This window comes from Procambarus clarkii, chromosome 25, assembly GCF_040958095.1.
Source record: "Procambarus clarkii isolate CNS0578487 chromosome 25, FALCON_Pclarkii_2.0, whole genome shotgun sequence".
Lineage (NCBI taxonomy): Eukaryota > Metazoa > Arthropoda > Malacostraca > Decapoda > Cambaridae > Procambarus > Procambarus clarkii.
The window spans coordinates 4,525,044-4,546,588 of record NC_091174.1 but is presented as its reverse complement, the minus strand read 5'-3'; the positions used below and the strand labels follow the sequence as shown (position 1 = coordinate 4,546,588).

The 21,545-nt window shown below is 37.1% G+C and overlaps 2 protein-coding genes across 8 annotated transcripts; one reads left to right on the top strand and one right to left on the bottom strand.

The window, feature by feature from the left end:
- The first annotated feature begins 1,486 nt into the window (after window positions 1–1,486).
- Window positions 1,487–13,319, top strand: Gem2 (Gemin 2). 4 transcript variants are annotated; one of them, XR_006772641.2, is made up of 8 exons: window positions 1,507–1,666; window positions 3,530–3,677; window positions 4,038–4,119; window positions 7,166–7,309; window positions 7,732–7,884; window positions 8,915–9,094; window positions 9,383–9,952; window positions 12,183–13,319. XR_006772641.2 is itself a non-coding variant. In XM_045739518.2 (7 exons), the coding sequence occupies exons 2-7, from the start codon at window positions 3,550–3,552 to the stop codon at window positions 12,273–12,275; spliced, it is 780 nt and encodes a 259-aa protein (XP_045595474.1). In that variant the 5' UTR covers window positions 1,487–1,630; window positions 3,530–3,549; the 3' UTR covers window positions 12,276–13,319. The 4 variants fall into 4 exon arrangements, 3 of the variants coding, with proteins under 3 accessions (XP_045595474.1, XP_045595473.1, XP_045595475.1); XM_045739518.2 differs by lacking the exon at window positions 9,383–9,952 and having other exon boundaries at window positions 1,487–1,630; XM_045739517.2 differs by lacking the exon at window positions 9,383–9,952.
- Window positions 11,698–19,631, bottom strand: LOC123756398 (rhodanese domain-containing protein CG4456-like). 4 transcript variants are annotated; one of them, XM_069331186.1, is made up of 6 exons: window positions 19,471–19,580; window positions 18,846–18,973; window positions 16,843–16,962; window positions 16,196–16,361; window positions 15,100–15,211; window positions 11,698–11,931 (listed from the first exon to the last, which is right to left on the bottom strand). In XM_069331186.1, exons 1-5 carry the CDS (start codon window positions 19,545–19,547, stop codon window positions 15,130–15,132), a joined length of 573 nt encoding a protein of 190 aa, XP_069187287.1. In that variant the 5' UTR covers window positions 19,548–19,580; the 3' UTR covers window positions 11,698–11,931; window positions 15,100–15,129. The 4 variants fall into 4 exon arrangements, with proteins under 4 accessions (XP_069187287.1, XP_069187288.1, XP_045595476.2 ...); XM_069331187.1 differs by lacking the exon at window positions 11,698–11,931 and having other exon boundaries at window positions 14,887–15,211; window positions 19,545–19,631; XM_045739520.2 differs by lacking the exon at window positions 11,698–11,931 and having other exon boundaries at window positions 14,887–15,211.
- Window positions 19,632–21,545: the final 1,914 nt, after the last annotated feature.

Here is a 21,545-nt window from a genome sequence, read left to right as displayed (position 1 = left end):
ATTTGCCCTGATGTAACACTAAACAAGGAGCAAAGGTTTCAAGCTCAACAAGCCACAATGTAGGATTGAGAACAGGAGTTGCTTTTTCATCCACAGGGTTATAAACCCATAGAACCGCCTACCCGCCGAAGCAGTCGAGGCTCGCAAAATTGACGTCCTATCCCGTTTTCTATTCATGAGTCCTCAGTTAGGTTAGAATCTGGACATTTAGTACAACATTTCAGTGACGCTGTGAACACTCGAGAGGACGGACTGCTTGTCAGTGCGACAGTTTCTTGACGTTGAGAACGCTCGCCAGAAGGGCTGCACCCGTAGCTTTGTCCGTGGCGTGAGTTTTAAGGACTGTTACGATGACGATAAGACAATAGGGTCCCGGTAGTACAGTCGGGTTCGTTCTCGATGCACAATCGAGAATTTCGGGTTCGAATCCCGGGCGGGACAGAAATGGTTGGGCACAGGTCCTATTACCTAATGCCTCTCTTCACCTAGCAGTGAGTAGGTACTCAGTAGTCAGCAGCGGGGTCAGTAATTCAACTCTAAGGGGGGGGGGGGGGGGAACTCGATAATAGCCAAATGTGTATGAATACACTCTGGCTTCCTGTCCCCCGATATAGTGAATTATTATTAATTATTTTTATTTTTTTATTTTTTATTTTTTATTTATTTATATGTACACGAGTGCTTACATTCTTGTACAGCCACTAGCATGCATAGCGTTTCGAGCAAGTCCTTAATTCTAATTTCCCTCGGAATACGACCCGAAAAATCGTTTAACAACCAGGTACCCAATCACTGCTGGGTGAACAGAGGCTACAGTTAAGGATTGTACCTTCTACTCTGCTCGTAATTTGGGTATTATTAATTTAAACTAAAGTAGTTCGTATTAGTAAATATTATTGTAGAAAAGAGTGAAGACAAAGATGACAGAAAGTGTGTATTCCACAGTTCAGTAATCAAGAAATGTGGAAATAATGAATTGACGATTATTGACGCACACCACGAAATTCACGATTATGTAAGTGTAGTTGATGGACAGCCGAAAGGCGGGACCAAAGAGCCAAATCTCAAACCCCCGCAAGCACAACTAGGTGAATACAACTAGATGATTACACCCCCGTTAATAGATTTAGATTTAAATTTTTTATTCAGGTAAAGGTACACACATTGAATTACATACATAATGTTGGATTTAAAGATAGAGATAGTACATACAATACCTAAAGCCACTAGTACGCATAGCGTTTTGGACAATGATCGAAATGGTCGAAAACAATGACTAATTAGCAGTGATTAGCAATCAGAGCCCAGTAGGCTCAGGCATCTCAGCCTACTAGGGCCTCTCAACCGTCAATCAACCAATTTATTGACGGTTAAGAGGCTGGACCAAAGAGCCAGAGCTCAACCCCCGCAAACACAACTAGGTGAGTAGTGAACGGCGAGCACCGGAATGCCATACAACATAGACCGTCCTGAGAGTCGTTTTCTTTAATGAGCGCATGGGAAGTTTTGTTCATAAAGCGACGCAAACCAAAGGCCTCCACATCCGAGTCTTCCAGTCAAGAGTGTTGCTGCTGTTGTCTCTAGTTGTCTCTAGTTTATAACTGTAGTGTGACGCGAGGAACCTGTGCAGGTGTGGAGGAATATTCGTGTTAAAACACAGCTGCGGGTATGTGAGAGGAATTAGTTTGAACAAAAATATGTATAGGCTTGTTATAAAAAAGTGTGCCTGTTTTAAGGTGTACAGGATTTAATTAATATTAGTACAGTATTTGGCTTTCTAGCCACTCTTTATACTAGTAATTACAATGATAGAGAAGAAGATTTCCCTGTTTTTTTTTGTCATTTTGGTTAATAGACAGAAAAGGTAAAAATCTGGTGTGATTATACCTGTACCAGCTTCCCAGGTGGCAGCACTTACACAAAATGTTTAGTCCATAACTGTTATTTCAAGATGGAAAATTTAGTCCTCTGTTGACAGAAAACTAAAAGTGACAAGTCGCCTGGTTGTCCTCCCCTTAAACCTAACCAAACATACTGGTATTCATATAACTAAACTAAACCTTACTTACTCTAAACTGTACTCTAAACTTACTCTAGACTGCTCTAAACTAGTAGTCCCCAAGGCGTAGTGGTAAGACACTCGCCTGGTGTTTCGCGAGCACTTTGGCCAGGGTGGATTTACTGGGCGTCAATCTTTGACTGTAGTCTCTGTTCACCCAACAGTAAAATTGGCCCCTGGTTGTTAAACGATTTGGCGGGTCATATTCCGGGGAATTTTAGGATTTCGGACCTGCCCGAAATGCTATGTGTACTAGTGGCTGTTCAAGAATGTAAGAACTCTTGTATATATAAATAAAAAATTAAAACTTAACCAAACTCACCCTTACCTAACCTAACTAAACAAAACCTAACCTAACTAACCCCTTACCTTATTTAATAAGAGTGCATGACCCCCCCACCAAGTAAAACTATACATTGGTATACAGGTACTATGCAGCAGACTGGAAAGGTTTTGATATGTTTATCTTGCTAATAAGATAATCTTTATATTTTTTAATATTTCAGCCTGCTAAGCTCTTCCTATCAATGACTGCCACACAGTAATGGTAGAAAACTATTTTTATAAGAGAAAGAGGGAAAGAGGCAGACAGAGATGGATAGATAGAATGATGGATTAATGAAGAGATGATGGATCCAGAATCTATCCATATAGATGGATAGACAGATGGGTGGATGAATAGATAAATGGCTTAATAATGGATGGATAGTGAAAGATAGCTGGATAGATTGATAGATATTCATAGATATAGAAGAATAGATACAGGAATTGATAGATGAGTAAATTGAGCAATAGATGGATGGATAAATGGATAGATCACTGGATGGGATAAATGGAGAGAGTGAGCGAGCTTGATGAATAGATGTAGAGATAGCTTGATGGACAGATTGATAAATGAATAGATAGATGGATAGGTAGCTAAGTAAATGAGATAGTTGGAGAGATAAACAGATTGATAAATGGATGGATAGCTGGAGATATAGCTTGATAGACAGATGGGGGAGACAGAACCAGGCAGTTTTGGGTACCCCCAAACCCTTGTAACTTCATGTAAAATACTGTACTCAGTCCTGTATGAAACTTGGCAATTCCAATAAGGCAACTAGCATTGCAGGTAAATAAAGGAAAGGTTTGTTCAACTTTATTACTATTCAGAATTTTGTTAAATAGTTTTGTATGGGGATTTTATTGATTCAGAAACCTAACTCTCTTTTTACAGCATTGTATGTACAGTACAATATGGTAAATAGTGTTCCAAATTTTGATAAATAGACTTATGACAGCCAATTTGAAATACATTCCTGCTGTAAACTGATAGCCCCTGTATTGTACTTCTTAATTTGATATCACTCATTACCTCTTAAATTTACAGTGTGTCACATGATAAGAACCCTTAGGTGAAGGATTTTTATTTTAGTGCTATGAAATAATCTGTAATATATTAACCAATGCTATAATTAATTTGGAAAGGACACACAAGATAGTTGAACATGGCAAGTGACTCTGACAGCTCAGATGACACTCTCCTGTCTCAGGCTTTACCGACAACAAAAGTTCCCAATGACTACAACCCAGCAATTCCTCCAGCATCTGCTGAAGAGTATCTTCGACATGTTGTGTAAGTATTTTCTGATAAGTAGTGAATAATCATTTAGAAATTCTGTTCTGTGTTTGTAAACAGTAAAGTTTAGTATACGGTATATAATATGGATGGTACAAATGTGATAATTATGCAAAATGCCAATTTTAATGCATGAAAATTCTGTAATAAAGTTAATAGACAGTACCTTAGCTGTAATTTTTGTAGATGGTGCTTTCATAATGCTTTTTCAAAGACCAAAGTTTATAAATTCTCTGAAAGGTCCTTTTTTTTTCTACTGTTCTGTACCTAGTTAGCTGGCAGCACAGGTAGAAAATGCAGAGTAATGCTTAACTATGATTAACTCATTATTATTTATAACGTCATTATTTATCACAGGTGGGAGGCCAAGCAGTGCCAAGAGGTTGTAACAGTGGACTTGGACAGGAAGAAATTAAAGAAACTAGGAAGCATTGTTAAGGTGGGTTTGATCTACTCTGCTAGGGGTTTAATATTGATAAGTTAGTTTCTTACAGATTAATTATAATAAATAAATAATATAATAATATTTATTCAGGTAAAATTACATACATATGAGTTACAAACAGAATGTTGGATTTCTAGATAGAGCTAGTACAGCGGAACCTCGGGTAACGAACATCCCTCTTTACAATTTTTTCGGGTTATTAGCTCAATTTCTTTGCAAAATTTGAATCGGTTTAAGAGCTTTGCCTGGCTTTGTGAGTTTGTTGATACACGTATGGGTTGACTGAGCACATGGGTTCTGGTGGCACAGGCGACCACACTGCAGTTTACCAGTGCCTTCCACCTAATGACGATCTCGCTTGAATTCTTTGTAAAGAATTTCATTGTTTTTTCATTTTTTTTTGGTATCTAAACATAAAAGTAATTATTATATACCATGCCATGGGTCCCAAGAAAGTCAGTGGTAAGGTTCAACCTAAGAAAACACATGTAAGGATGACCATGGATGAAAAACAAGTCTGTATGGAAAGGTTCTCGGTGAGACAAACAAGCAGTGAGTCACAACCAGGTCCTAGTGGTATGCCTGCAAAACGTAGGAGAGATGTGTACCCCAGAGAAGTCATCACTGCCTGATGTTATAATGGAAGGGGACTCCCCTTCCAAACACTAACACCTCTCCTCCTCCCACCCTCCTCAGTCTTCCATATGCCAACAAGAGTCATCAGTAAAGGTAAGCTATAACTTGTACATACTATAGTACAAAATATTTGTGTGTACTGTATTATGTATGAAGTGTATTTTGAGGTTAATCCGTTCCACACTCCCAAAAATATTAATTCAATTTACATTATTTCTTGTGTGAAAATTTTTTTCGGTTTGCACAATTTCGATTTACAAACCGTCTCTGGGAACGGATTAAATAAAAAAATAAGGTACAACTGTACAGGGTACATACTAAATCCACTAATATGCACAGCATTTGGGGCAAGTACTGCATTTGGAGCAAGTACAAATTGTACTGTGCTGGGTTTCATTTTCAGAATGGGCTCAAGACATCATCCTGTTATTCCACTCAGTTGCTTATTAAGATTTGCTGTGTCTGTGGGACAGAATTATAAACATACAGGGTATATCAACAATCGGGCACCAGCACCACAGGAAATATTCAAACATTCCTGCAGGGCCAGGGCTTGGAAAACACAAGAACATTTAATTTGTCCCAGAATCATCTGTAGGTTCATTCATAAAATCTCTATAATGTCCTTTCAAACACTCCTTGACATCAAAAGTGACCACCGGTGTTTCCTCGCTTGTGGCACTACTTTGCCTGCGCTGCGAACAGAGTTCTTGCGTTGGAAAGAATGTGGAGTGATTCTTGTTTAGAACCCACTTGTTGGTGAACTAATATGCACATGCAGGAGCATTTGAAAAGTTCACCGTGGCTCTGGTACTTAAATGTCAACTTGTTTTATTGCTTATGATTATATCCTATAGACATGGTGAAGCTTGCTTAAAGAGTAATCAAATAATCTGCTTATAGAGGAGCTTTCCATATCCACTGAATTTTTCTAGTCAATTACTTTTCTGAATGGCTACAAATTTGACAAGTTTAGATTCAGGAAGACCTGAGTAAGTACTTGTTTGGGAATAGGCTTGTTGATTTATAGAACAAATTACCAGGTAACATAATAGCTATAGGATAACTGGATTTTTTCAGGAGTAAATTAGACATGTATGAATGAGTTTGTGGCTATATATAGGAGCTGCTTTGTATAGGCCAGTAGGCTTCTATGGTCTTGTATTCTTATGGTTTAAGTTAAAATTAAGATTTGGATTCCATGTGCAATATTAGCATACTGTACTGATACATTATTATCGTATCAAAATAACCAAGTTTTATGTTTGGTTTGAACTACAATAATATAAATATTATTACCTTGTCCCCAGTGTCATAAATACTTACTGGCTGTATAATGTAGCAGTTACTGTGGCACGGCTGCTTTCCAAGCAAGAAATCTTTGGTATAAATCCTAAACAGGGGTGAAATGATTTGACAAAATTATCTTTAATAATACTGTAATTAATAATTCATTGTGTCGGGGGAGAGGAAGTCAGGTTGTACATACAGTACATGTTAGGCTTATACCGAGGTCCTAAATGCCCCTCTCACAGGGTCAAATTACTGACTGTGCCCAGGATACAACCCCTACAACAAGCGGACTAACTCGTGGGTACCTATTTAATGCTAGGTGGACAGGGGCATGAGATGAAAGGAAACGCACCCAACAATTTCTGTGCCGCCCAGGGTTCGAACCCCCGGGATTCTCAATTTTGAGTTGAGAATGAACCCGTCTGTACTATCGGGATCCTCACTATTGTGAGTTCTGAGAGCTTGACTTTACTGTGCACCCAGCAGAAACTTGAAGTCTAGATGTAAACTTATCGGAGGATCGTGTTCTGGGAACTGGATACTGTACTGGGAATAGGCTTTGTTATAATGATAATGCAAAGTTGTGAGTTAATATCATGAGTAAGGGACTGAATAAAGCATTATAATAATACTGTATCCACCATCCTTCACTCTTTACTCCTCCCTCTTCCCTAACATCCCAAAAAGTAATGCAGTAAATTTATCGATTGACAATTTACATTTGTTTTTATTAATGTACTCTTTTTGTACAACTTAAGCAGACATAATAAGTATGAAATACTGTACTGTAGTACTTCTACAATCCAAAAATTATCCCCACATTGTATATTTATTAGATTTATACAGTACTATATTAAAAAATTTAGTGGTAACAAATTTATGGGTAAAATAATGGCAATATAAATTGGAAAGGAGTGAGAAGGTACAGTCTTGATCATGGGAATTCAACACGAAAGTTGTAGCTTATGGCATGCATTCCACACAAAAATTTTCATCCACATGTATTTTTCATGTTTTTACCCTCACAATTGAGGGTTATAATAGTACATTTTGTAATTTTGCCAAGGTTTTTGTATTATACAGTAATTATCTAAGCAAATAACCATTACAGAAAGAAGTTAAAGCATCGGCCCCAAATGGTTACGCACCATCTTCAGAGACTCAGCAAGAATTATTAGCAGCATTTTCCAAACTCAGAACGCAGATTGCAAATTTAAGAACATCAAAACAAATTCCGCCATCACCCATTCCATTGGTAAGATGTCATAGAAGCAGAACATGTTGTCGTATTGGTACTCAGTCTGTTTATGTAGATTTAACCAGAGCTATAATCTTGTGTATTGTACATGTAATTCACCTTTTCTTTTCACTGGATTATTAAAAATTAAGTTTGCACCTAAGTTTTTACAGCCATCATCCTCTTTTTCCTTATATAAAGCTTCACCGTATTGTATGCAGTTTTAGCAGTTCCCTTTAACATTTCATTAAAACACTTTTTTCTTCATTATTGTTGTTTTAAAAATCACCGGAAAGATTTGTTTATTGGTTTGGCTTTGTATGCCTTTCCAAGACCACTAATAGACTACTGACAAATGATTATATTGCCATTGATATGATTTATTACACATAAGTTAATGTGGGAGCATCATCTTTTAATTTCTATATTTCATCATCCAGCCAGGTCTTAAAAATCACGAGGAGTGGTGCAAGTTATGTTTTGGTAACAGTTTCCAGCTGGCGTTACTGAAGCAGGCCAACAAGGATGCTGCCCCACCGCCACTGGTCGAGGGCCAGCAGCCACTCATGAGCATCGTTCTTAACATTAAACAGGTTAGAATTTGGACCGTGTCAATTGTTCAGCCGTTTTTGTTTTTCTTTCCATTTTTCTACATATATTGGCCTGCATTCCCAGGAGGAATTGTCTATGAAGTTAACAAAAAACTCCACCAAAGAACAAAAATAATCTACTGTTAAGTAATTAGTTTTTCATGTAAGACAGAATTGAAAAGGCTGGGAATGAATGTTCACTGTGATGTAGATACATTATAAAGCTCTTTACTCCCTATTATGAATGTAAGACAATAATAAAGCAAAATTGACTCTAAAATATTGTTAAATCAATGTTCAGCCTTTCAACTTTCGGTTAAATTTCAGTCTTCATTGTTAAATCAATAAAAAATATAGTAAGACAGAATAGTAAAGTAAAACTTGCAAAATTTATTGTACATAGAAATGGGAGTGACCACAGTAAAGTAGACAGATTAACATCCATAAATCTTGATTAAAGTAGTGGTGTAAATAGATGCATTTTGACTTGTTTACTAATTTAATCCAAAAATTTTCACAGTTGGACAGTGCCTTATGTCAGTCATTCCATTGATCTTTAAAGCCAAACCAAACCTCCAGTTCAACACAAGAATTCATTGTACTGTATTCACTAATTTGATATGAAACACTGTTTTGTATTCTGTGTTCCCTTCCATTACATATTATTCAGTCTCATTTTTCCACATCAAAATATAGGTAATGCATCTGACATTTGTATATTGTTTACCTTTGGTTTATGTAACATCCATTAATACCATATTAGACATGCATTATTCTGTGCCATAAGTGTGTTTTATAAAACAAAAATAGAAGGCGACATTTGCTATTTCAATTGGAAAGTTATGAATATATTGCTATATACATTAAGTTTTCTAAAGTAAGAATATTAAGGTTAATTAATCATATTGATATATATCTGATTTAAGAAGGGCATATGAAGCATCTGAGATTAAATTTCAGCATATTTTTTGTCATTTCACACACAGTCATTAATTTGTCCTGTAATTAAAAGGTCTAAAACTTTATGAAACAGAGAGGTCTTCAAAACCTGTTGGAGTGGCACTCTCAGTGGCTGGAAGTGCTGGGCTTCTCGGAGCCACAGGGTCGCTGGTTTTATGCTCTCCTTGCATGTCTAGAGAAACCCCTCACACCAGAGAGCTGTTCTCAAATTCGACACATAGCTAGGATGTGTGCTCAAATCAGATCAGCTTTGGTAAGTGAAAGTTTTAATTTTGTTTGGCATATTATGGCCCCCATTCTATTTAAATAAAAAGTCTAAGTTGCATCATTAGTTTGTTTTAATAAGATTCTTTATAGTACAAAGATATTGCTAAAATGGGAATGTGTAGAACTTGTACAGTTTTCAGTGATTGTTTACTGTCAAACATACGTCTGTCATGTAAATTGCAGCTCTTCACAGCTAATATTATTCTCATTAACTGCACGATATCTATCAAGATAGACATAGAGTACATAGTGATTACATTGAACAAATCCACAGGTGCGGTGATGAGGGTTCGAACGTATGCAGTGGGTGTTCTCGGATGCACGCTCTAGTCAGCTGTACCACAACATGATAAAGGAATTGCAGCCTGCATTACTACTGCACCCACAAGGATCCCAAGGCTTCCACTGAAGCCGAACCGGGGTTTCACACCATTGCACTCGGGCTCTGTCGTCCAGTAGCTCTACCTCTGACGTCCCTCATTCAAGACACAAAAATCACATCATGACATACCAATGAACAAATCCACGAGAACCGTGACGAGTGTTCGAACCTACGTGCTGGGGGTTCCCAGATAGACTAAAGCGTGAATCTAGGAACACCCACTGCATAGGTTCGAACCCTCATCAACACACCTGTGGATTTGTTCATTGATATATCATGATAATGTGATTTTTTCTGTGTATTGAATGTGGGGCGTCTGGTAGAACTACGGGACGACAGAGCCCGAGTGCATGGGGGAATTGTGTGAAAACCTGGTTTGGCTTCAGTAGAAGCCTTGGGATCCTGTGGGTACAGCAGTAAAACGAGTTGCAATTCCTTTACCATGATACATAAATGTGGCAGGTAGTTTATTGAGGGGTGTCATTTTCAATACAGCATCTTTAATATTTTCCTGTGGTGCCATTTTATATTCTTCAGGTAAATGCCTTCCTACCTCAGTGAAAGCAGAAATGGGGTAATTGTTATTACTACTACTCAGGAGTAATCACACTAACGTGACTGCATCAGTGAGAATCCGCAGGAGAAGTGATGAGGGTTTGAATCTATGCTGGGGGGAGGGTTGCCACGCGTGCACACTAGCAACTATACCATGATATGTCATAAGGATTGCAACCTGGAGTTCAATTGAACCCACAAGGATTTCCCAAGGCTTCAACTGAAGCTGGAACAGGCTTTTCACAATCCTCCCATGCACTCTGGCTCTGTCATCTAGGAATTTTCTACCTCTGATGCTCCTCTTTCAATACACAGAGTGAACATTCCTGGATGACAGAGCCAGAGTGCCTAGGGGGGAGGATTGTGAAAAGCCTGTTCCAGCTTCAGTTGAAGCCTTGGGAAATCCTTGTGGGTTCAATTGAACTCTAGGTTGCAATCCTTATGACATATCATGGTATAGTTGCTAGTGTGCACGCGTGGCAACCCTCCCCCCAGCATAGATTCAAACCCTCATCACTTCTCCTGCGGATTCTCACTGATGCAGTCACGTTAGTGTGATTACTCCTGAGTAGTAGTAATAACAATTACCCCATTTCTGCTTTCACGAGGTAGGAAGGCATTTACCTGAAGAATGAAGACTCGAGGGTTGTTAGATGGTAATGATTCCCATATGCAGGCGATGAGTCACAATAACGTGGCTGAAGTACATTGACCAGACCACACACTAGAAAGTGAATGGACGACGACGTTTCGGTCCGTCCTGGACCATTCTCAAGTCGATTGTGATTAAGGACTGAGTTGAAGGCAATAAATAGGCAAGAGAGGTGAGGAACAAGGCAAAAAGGTATGCAAGGTAAGGTGTAGTAGAGGAGGGATAGTAACAGGAAAAAGAATCAAAGGTAACTGCATAAGGCCTATTGAACCATACGCGGTAGCTCTTATTTATAACAACCCAATAAGAAGGGGGATAGTAATGGAATAAGAAGAGGATAGCAAGGGATCGTAAGAGAAAATAATGGACAGAAAACGAAAAAGAGAAAGATAAATGGAAGGGTAAGCTTATGTTAGGTCACGTTTGTTAGAAAGATTACAGCATTTGAGTATATACTGTGAAAGGGAAGAGTCAACAGCAGCAAAGCCAGGACTCGAGTTCATGTTGGGTACATTATGTATTAGAGCCAATTCAACATGATGGCATCTGTGTAGAGTAGAGGCGTGAAAGATTATTTGAAAGATTGGTCTTCCTCCAAAATAATCTTTCCTGCCTCTACTCTACACAGATGCCATCATGTTGAATTGGCTCTAATACATAATGTACCCAACATGAACTTGAGTCCTCGCTTTGTTGCTGTTGACTCTTCCCTTTCACAGTATATACTCAAATGCTGTAATCTTTCTAACAAACGTGACCTAACATAAGCTTACCCTTCCATTTATCTCTCTCTTTTTCGTTTTCTGTCCATTATTTTCTCTTACGATCCCTTGCTATCCTCTTCTTATTCCATTACTATCCCCCTTCTTATTGGGTTGTTATAAATAAGAGCTACCGCGTATGGTTCAATAGGCCTTCTACAGTTACCTTTGATCTTTTTCCTGTTACTATCCCCTCTACTACACCTTACCTTGCATACCTTTTGCCTTGTTCCTCACCTCTCGCTTATTTATTGCCTTCAACTTATTTCCTCATCACAATCGACTTCAAGGTCCAGGACAGACCGAAACGTCGTCGTCCCTTCATTTTCTAGTGTGGATTGGTCAACATGATTCCCATCTTCTGCAGGTGGTTGAAAAATGTGCACACACTACCACCAGTAACGCCGAAACCAGGTGGCAAGGTTTGATTTAGTGTGTGTGGGGTTCTGTAGGGGCAGCAGGCTGGGTAGCACCTGTGGAGAGAAAAAAAAATTAGAGAAACTAGGTAGCAAAAAGACACGGAATCACTGGTTTCGAGCATAGGTTACACACACACGAGAGAGAGAGAGAGAGAGTAGTTGGGAGCTGCCATATATAGGGCAGTAAGGTTTTATGTAGTTTCCTCTTTGCTCTTACAATTACTTTTATAAATCAATTTAGCTTTTTTGTTCAGGTTAGGATAACTTGTTCCTCTTACCTGATCAGTGTATCCATATTGTTTCAGAAATCTTCAGAACATCCACATTTGCCTCATCTCAACGTTATCATCTGTATTGTGGCTAGATACTTCAACCAGGAAGATCTTGCTGATGGATAACTAATGGAAGACACTACACTATAAAATTAAAAACTCTTAACTTCAGTTGGATCCTGAATGCAAATTCAGGTTAATGCCTTCTCGATACTTTGGTGTGTAACAGTCAGGAGGAGAATGCATTGCAAAATTTAGCCTCGAAAGCTTTTTTGTTGCATTTAATAAATGTTAAAAATTTGCATATTTGTTTTATAAAATTAAATTAAAGAAAAAAAAATTGTAAAGTATAATTTCCTGCAGTTCCCATATGAATGAAGCACTGTAAAGATTTCCTATTGGGGGGGGGTGGAAATGACATTCAAAATTGTGTTAAATGTGCTCCATTATGTCCCTGCAGTAAGGAAATTTGTATAAAGCTATTTGCAATAGATTCAATAAGTTTCTATTAAATTATATCGGGTTACATTTCTTTATTCCAGATTTTTCTTAGAATTAACTAAAATGTAGATACTTACACTACTTACATATAAAATAAGTTTTGGGAATGTTTATGTACAGTTTTATTGTGTGAAGTAACCCAAAACAGGGCCTACAAGAGAAATATCATGTGATTGCATAACCCATGTGTTTTATGTAAAATATGTACTGTTCATGTTTTGTATTGTTGAGTTAACTATATCATGCCTAGTGCTTAGTACACAACTTAGAAGGGTATATAGGAACAAACCTTAATATTGTTCATTCGTTCGTTCAGTTATGACAGACTTTCAGATTTGAATGTTGGATTTTCTCACATGCTATGCATGAAAGTACTGTAATATAAAAAAAGAAAAATGCACTTTATGCATATGAATATTAGGACAATGTCACTGGATATTGTTGGGGGATGAGCTTTTATGAAAAATGTTGTATGAGGAGCCTGACCATTCTGGTTTAGTGCCCCATTTTGATAATACTTACTCCAGTTTTCCAAGTCAAGAATGTTTTATTCACCCTCATTATTAGTATGTTTTCTTATGAACTATTGCTATTATTTTATGTATCGCATTATAATGGTGAATGAAGTTATGCACTGTTATATTATAATAAAGTAATGTTGGATTATAACCCAGAGCTATTAACCTACCATAATGTTTGTTCATGTAAACACGCCTCTTCTTGTATTATAGCGAGATGTGAAATGAGATTTACAGAAAGGTGTGAGCCTAATGTTTGAGAGATACTGTCCAGATACCACAGTTGTGGCAGTTTAGATGATAGTTTCTTGTGTGCGAGAGATATGATGACTGAAAGGGTAGAGAATTAAATTTCATATGCGAATATTGGGTGCATGGAGTGTTAAAATTGAAATTAAAATACATGGGGTATACACTTGATAGGATACATTTATGCAAGTGAAGTTTAGCAACCCAAACTTATGGCACCTCTTCACTGACATTCTCAGTAATTATTAAAGCCATATTTTGGAGAGGTATGCTGAAGGATAAAGAACCTCTCATTGGAGGCCAGGACACCAGCACAGTAAGCAAGAGAAAAGACAATCAGCAAGAAGAATGGGAAGAGAACATACTACATAGGTGCAGGAGAACGTTCTGACCGGCCCCTCCAACCCACACACCACAGCAGGCCAAGTTATGAAAGCTTGTTAGTGGAAACATTCCAAAGATCATGTGCCTGAGTATTTACTTACTGGCAACTCAGTTTAACCAACTACACATCTGCTGAAAAATATGCCCTGGACACAGAGACCATGTTTTACATTAAGCAGTTTTCCTTTACCAATGCATTTACAACTGGAACAAGCAGTAAAGCAAAATCCAAACTTCATGAGGAGAAACTCTGAAAAATGTCTCAAAGCACAGTACCAGAAAAACCCATCAGACTACCAAAGTCCGTAAAGAACCGTTACGGGTGAAACTAAAATATAAATCAAGGTTAAAAACAAATAAGCAACCCATAAGAACATCCTGTGAAGGGAACAATCATCAGCAGGTAAAGATTAAGGAACAGAATCTTAAGCCCCTGAGCATATAGATGCTTATACAATACTGTATACCCATCAGACAAATTCCAGACAAGCAGAACAGAGCTGATAGTTTAAATCTACAAACTTTCAATTAATTCATCCATGCTGACAAGCATGCTACATGCTAAAAGTATCTTGCAAAGGAAAAACATAAGAGGTTACTCAAGCAGCCAATGCAAAGCTCAGAAGAAAAACACTATGAATTGGTCTAAGTCAATGATCATTTAGATCCGACTGGTAAGAATAACCTAATGGAAAACCTAGTGAAGTACAGTGAAGTACATTGGGAGGTCAGCATAAAGTCGAAGCTAAAAACCTATCAATTGACAGAAGACGAGCACATCAGACCACAGCCATTATATCAGTCCGTCCTCTCAAGCGTTCACGTCATTACTATACTGATGTACTAAATGGCCTGAACCTAACCTAACCAAGGACTCATCAATAGAAAACAAGACATCACATCAATTTTACAAGCCACTATGATTTTTAGGGCGTGGCCTTAGGGAAGTTGTACGTTAAAATTACCATGAACTATTCGAGACAATATGTTGATTGTATCTTAGTACGTATGATATGCAATACAAGTACTGTATTTCATTCTAAACTTGAAATTCAAGAAAAATTAAAGTCAATTAATATAATGTACAGTATTCACATATTTTATTATTATGTACAACCATTAACTAAAGTACTGCAAACTCTGCTCCAGTTATTACTTACAATGTCACTGACGTAAGTGAAGTATAGCCTCTATTGCTATACAGTATGCAACAATTTGTGAAAGGATCTTCTATATGAAATATTGTGTGATACAAGGGTGTTTTACTGTACATAATAAATAGAACAGAATTACTTAACCTATCTTTCCAACTCATCAGCCAAAGACATTCATTCTTCCTGTGTTTCTGGCTCAGGATATTCCACGGGTCCTCCTTTTTCTATCCAATCTTCGTATGATCCAACATACACCCTACCAGGAAAGAAATGTATAGTTGTTAAAGATTTAATCATGAGCAAAATTTCATTAAGTGTGTATGTAAACTACTGAAATGTATCCTTAGTCTAGTTAAAGTAGCAAGTCTGTATACATAAACACTCCATAACATTTCCAAATCAAGACCCTTTGGCTCCTTCCCGAGCTAAGTACACATTTTTGAAATGTGAAACATTTTTCACATTTTGATTTTTTAAACATTTTGGATTCACAAATCAGCCAGAACCCCACTTGCAATAGTGAGGAAAAGATGACTTGGCCTAATGAACCAGAAACTTGAACAAATGAACTCCGCTGTTGCTTCCTTAGGAGAGCACTGTACTTCAAGTGGTAGTAACTCAAATAGAAAGAATGGTTACCAAAAGCAACTATTTGCCCAGAAAACCTAAGAATTATACCATAATGTACAAGGGACACTCAACAGACCTATAACAACACCTCACTTCAGTGTACTGTGACAACAGCTTAATAACTGGAACACATTTCTATGATTCCAAGATACAAACCAAATTAAAAAGCAGGTCAATTCCTAAAAACTGGTCCATTCTACAATCTTACTGTAAATACACACATGAAGCTGGGCCTATGTGCAGTCCTGCCACCTGGTGGTGGTCAGCAAAGGTAAATAAAGTGTGGAAAATTGGTTATTAGCCACAGCTTGCCTTGGATGCTCACCCTGTTATATAACAAGGAAAAGGGGGCTATGATTATATCTCCAGTGTCTCCCTACCATCTTATATGACCCTGAAGGGACAATCAAATATGATATCTATAGCACCAGTGCATATGTTGTCTTGCATGACTGTGTATAATTCTTTTCCAATACCACAGCAGACTATACAGACTATACCTTAGAAAGTGGCAGCATGAGCAACCTCAAAACGGACAAGACAGTTCATTAAAATGTTACAAATGTTACTCACTGCATTGAAAGTTGACTAAGAAAGCAAGTCTTCTCACCTGACATTGGTGTATCCAACTCCCATCATTGCCAGCTGAGCAGTTCTGGCACGAATACCACCCAAACAGCTAACAACAACAGGTTCATCCAATTTGGGTTTGGAAAACCCAAGCTGTTTTGCAAAATCCTCTTCAGGGATAAGGATCTTAACTCCTAGCATTTGTACTGAAAATACAGCAATAACTTAGAATTTAAAAAATTACAATTTTTATCATTTAATTTACAGTAGGTATACCTTGGATTAGCTTTATTTATTTAATTCATGTTTTTAGACTAGTTCTTATGTGATACCCATAGTCACTTTAAAGGCATTGCATATACTGTATATATAAATTCATACTTTTAATTATTGTAAATAATTATCATAGTGTATTCAGTTGGAATAAAATTTTAAATTATGAAACATTGAAAGCACCAATTTGCTAACAAAACAATCTTATTACAGTACATATCCTAAATCATTTGAAGAGTTAGTGTCTTATATTTCATTCCATGCTGTGCATTACTGTGCCAAAACTAGTTATATAAACTAGTTATATAGCTATAAATACCTTTGGATATGTACCAGAAATATAATTACAAATTTACAACTAGAACACACTCACAAAGGTTTTAGCATTACTGCAAGTGTTCTTTTCATACATACATACTAAATTCTTGGATTTAGGAATTTTTCCATCTGTGACAAGCTCACTAGGAGTGCGAACATCGATCAGGGTCACCCTATCTTCCTCCAATTTGTTCTTCAACTCTTGAAATTCAATATCTGAAAGAAACTTCCTAATTAAAAAATTCAATGTTTATAAAATCTTTAAAATATATAAATAATTTTCTTTGTTAATTTTATAATGTCTGAGATGGTGAAAATCTTTAGCCAAATACATACACAGTGGCATCTCCCTATAATGAATCTCTTTAGACAACAGACCAAATTCAGCCACTGGATCATTTCTTAAAATTTCAAATTTTAAAAACTTTCCTGTGATGCCAGTGCAAGAATGTTATCCAATCGACTACATGAGTCTATCTTTTAAGTGCAGTATAAATCATATATAATGGAACAGCTGAATTGAATAGCTCAAGTAAGTAAAGTATCATAAAGTGTTAAGCCAGTATGGATATTGCAGGAAATAGCTTTATCATTTTGTTGGGGTTACAGGGTATATCTTTATAATTTTACAAAATTCCCCATTATACTGTAATTAATTGACACGTCTATGACTGATAGTCAAGCTCAACATATTTGTGGATAAACAAGTGCACTACTGTATTTGTCTCCATTAAAATGCAACATAAGGTCAGGGAGCAGCCGAATGGTCTGCTCCCTGACCATTCCCTGAGAATGGGTTATTTAATTGTAATTATGGAAAACTTTCCTTTGATGGCTTTCCAGTCAGTGATTATCTTACCTTATGGAGCAGCTGAATGGAACATCAAAGAAAAAAAAGCTTTTAGGCACTTTGTGGTCTTGATATTGTTTTAATTGTACAACTTTCACACCTTTATCATTTATGAGCATGATTTGTTCACAGTGTAAAATAAAACCATGACAAATAATATACCTGGCCCTTACAAACTCTATACAAGAATATTAATGTAAGTGACAGACAAAATTATAAAAACTTGTCTAATTTTTTACAAATCAGTCAAGACAGGAATAATTCCACAAAATGAGGAAACACGCAAATGTATTCCACATGCAGAAGCATAACAAATCTAAGCCATGTAATAATCAACCTATAAGTTTAACATCAGTAGTTGGGAAAACTTATAGAAACAATAATCCGAAATCACATGGTGCATCATCTGGAGAAACAACTACCTGTCTACTGAGTAAGGATTCTTAGCACGATTCTGAAGTAGTAATGGTTTTAAAATTACAGAAAGACGATTTCTATCACATACCGCTAAATACTACTTAATTATTCAAGTGCCAAACCTTAGGGAACAGCTTAACAGGAGATACTAGATAATGGAGAGGTACAATAAAAGCATTTAAATTGAATTTAGACATTCATCTAATCTTCAATCATCTATGTTTATAACCATCAGCAGCTTAGTCTAATGGATTTGTTGGTCTGATCTAATGCTCTGTTGCTGTTTGGAACCCTTTGAAAACTTTGTAAATGTTTATATTTGTGTAGCTTTGTGTTTAATATATTTGTGGATAAATAAGTGGACTACAGTAATTATAAGCTTTCGTCAAAACATAACTCCCTCTGTATGCACCATGTGACTCAAGATTTTATCAGCTAGTACATTTAAAAACTTCATAGTATATATGCCAAAATTAAAATATTTTAATTCAGCTAACTAATCCTTTTGTGCTAATTTTAGTTTAAAAAATATTACATGTACAGTGCCTATTTTCAATAACTTTTAGACAAATCTTAATTCATTTATACCACACTGAAGTCTACTACATGTATTAACAAATTTGATATCCGAGTACTACTGTGTATAATTATCTAGTGAAAAATGATCAATCATGTGATGTGCAATAGTACTGTACTGTGAATCATGCTACTAACAAAATTCTTCAATAAGTATTGTGCAAGCAGATTGAGAACATTTACAATTTTAAGACAATATTTCTTATTTTGTGCATTAATTCTTTCTCACCAAAATCTGCCGTAAGTGGATACTCACCCGGTGGGAGTGTGACAGTAGAAGTGAGGTATCGGGAAGTCTGGCAGTGCGCCGGGATAGAAAAACGACAGCCAGACCTCAAGAGAGCATGTGGTATTTTTGCAAGCCAGTTCATTTCACATACAAATCTGCAAAATTTCACAAAAATCTTAACATGTACAAACATGTTAACTTTAACAGTAGTTAAAAATACAGCACTACAATCAAATTAAAGTTTTGTGTCAATTTTGTATCCTGCCCGACAGCTGAGTGGACAACGTTCGGGATTCGTAGTCCTATGGTTCCGGGTTTGATCCCCGGTGGAGGAGGAAACAAATGGGCAAAGTTTCTTACACCCTGATGTCCCTGTTCACCTAGCAGTAAATAGGTACCTGGGAGTTAGACAGCTACTACAGGCTGCTTCCTGGGGATGTGAAACAAAACAAGAGGCCTGGTCGACTACTGGGCCGTGGGGACGATAAGCCCCGAAAGCTTCTCAAGATAACCTCAAGACAAGATATACTCTCATAAACCAAATATGCCTTCTTGTATATATGTAAAGAAATAAATAAACCTCTGTTGCCCAACACAGGGCGATATATGAACCAGACATTTTAATAATCTAGGAAGATGAAGGATGTCTTACGGGGAGATCAGCACACAGCCAGTAAAGAAGTAGCACCACAGCCACACTGACCCACACCACATTCTCGCACTAACCATAACACCCAGGAGCCTCACGGTTGCCAGACCCGAATTGCGGAAAGTAGCGAGCTGGCGGCCTAAAAGCAGCGAATTTGCAATAAGAGTAGCCCAACTTCTTGTTTTTAGTGAATATATATATATATATATATATATATAAATATCTATATATATATATATATATATATATATATATATATATATATATATATATGTGAGGCTCCTGGGTGTTATGGTTATATATATATATATATATATATATATATATATATATATATATATATATATATATATATATATATATATATATATATATATATATATATATATATATATATATATATATATATATATATATATATCGTCCCATCTTGTTGTGATAGCCGAAGCTATCTTCGGCTATCACTTCCAACTTATTTGGATCCAACTTATCCAACCAACTTATTTGGATCCTGATTATCTATTGCTCAACAATGATAGTGTTGTTTGGGCAAAGAGGAACAGTGTTCGTAGTGAAAAACAAAGCCAGGTTGTTGCCTTGGTAAAGGGTGAGGCTCCAGAAAGATTTTTTGTGCAAGGACTAGGTTACAGGAAAGTTGTAAAATACATTGAGGAGCCCATATTATGCATGAAGTGTTCTCGTTGGGGACATATGGCTTGGAAATGCCAGTTTGACCCCAGGTGTCGGTACTGTGGTAAGAAACACGACTCTCGAGAGTGTAGAGTCAAGATTAAAAACGGTGAAAAAATCGTCCCATCTTGTTGCAATTGTCGAGGAAGCCACAATGCTGGTTCCTATCTATGTCGCATGAAGCCTCATCTGAGAGACTCGAGGACGGGTGCTACAAGCAGGATAGATGTATCCTCGAAGGAAGGAAAGATTGTGCAGCAGGAACATGGAGGAAACAGTTGGAAGCCAATGACAGCGCCTATGAACAATGTGTGGGAGAAAGGAACAGAGACAATTAAGGCGAGCCTAGGGAAAGTAGGAAATGCAGCTGAAAAAATTAAACCTTGTGGAAACAAGGTTCAGGTCAATATAGTGAACTCTGAGGTTGGTACTCAAATATTGGAATATCTAAAAAAACTAGAAAAGAGGATTGAGGCATTAGAAAAATTAACTATGGGGGGTAGACGGGGTGAAGATGGTGGTGAAACAGGACGTGAAGTGGAAAGTGAAACAGGACGTGAAATGGAAAGTGAAACAGGACGTGAAATGGAAAGTGAAACAGGACGTGAAATGGAAAGCCAAACAGGACGTGAAATGGAAAGCCAAACAGGACGTGAAATGGAAAGCCAAACAGGACGTGAAATGAAAAGCCAAACAGGACGTGAAATGGAAAGTGAAACAGGACGTGAAATGGAAAGTGAAACAGGACGTGAAATGGAAAGTCAAACAGGACGTGAAATGGAAAGTGAAATAGGACGTGAAGTGGAAAGTGAAACAGGACGTGAAATGTGCGTTGAAGAAAGTAAGGAAGAACATGACGTATTGATGATAGAGGATAGTCAGGAAAATGAACTTTCTAGTAGTGTTAGCGTTCAACCTTCTGTAGTGACAAATGTTGAAACAAAGGTTAAAGTAAAACGGTATAGAGAAATAAGAAAGAAATTAGATATGAATAAGATCACCTTTGATGCTAGTAGCTGTTGTGCAAATGAGGAGAAAGCAGAAATGTTACAGTGTTGGGAGAGTCTGTCTGAGAAAATCTCGTATCTCATGGAATGTGACAGACAGGGCAAAGGTAGTTTTATTAAATCATGGATGAAAGTAGAGTGAGAATATTATCTTGGAGCGTTAATGGGTTAAAATCTAGTGCGGTGGATGTACACTATTATACTCTTAGATAGTACTATATTAACCTGATATGTTACATGGGATTCTTGTATTTGTACTCACTGAATTTGTGCGCCCCTTGAGGGACTTGAAGTATGGGAAGGGGTAGAAATAGCCTAAGCTAATCTTCGAGTTTTTTTTTTTTTTTTTTTTTTTTTTTTTAACTTGTCTCAATAAACCTA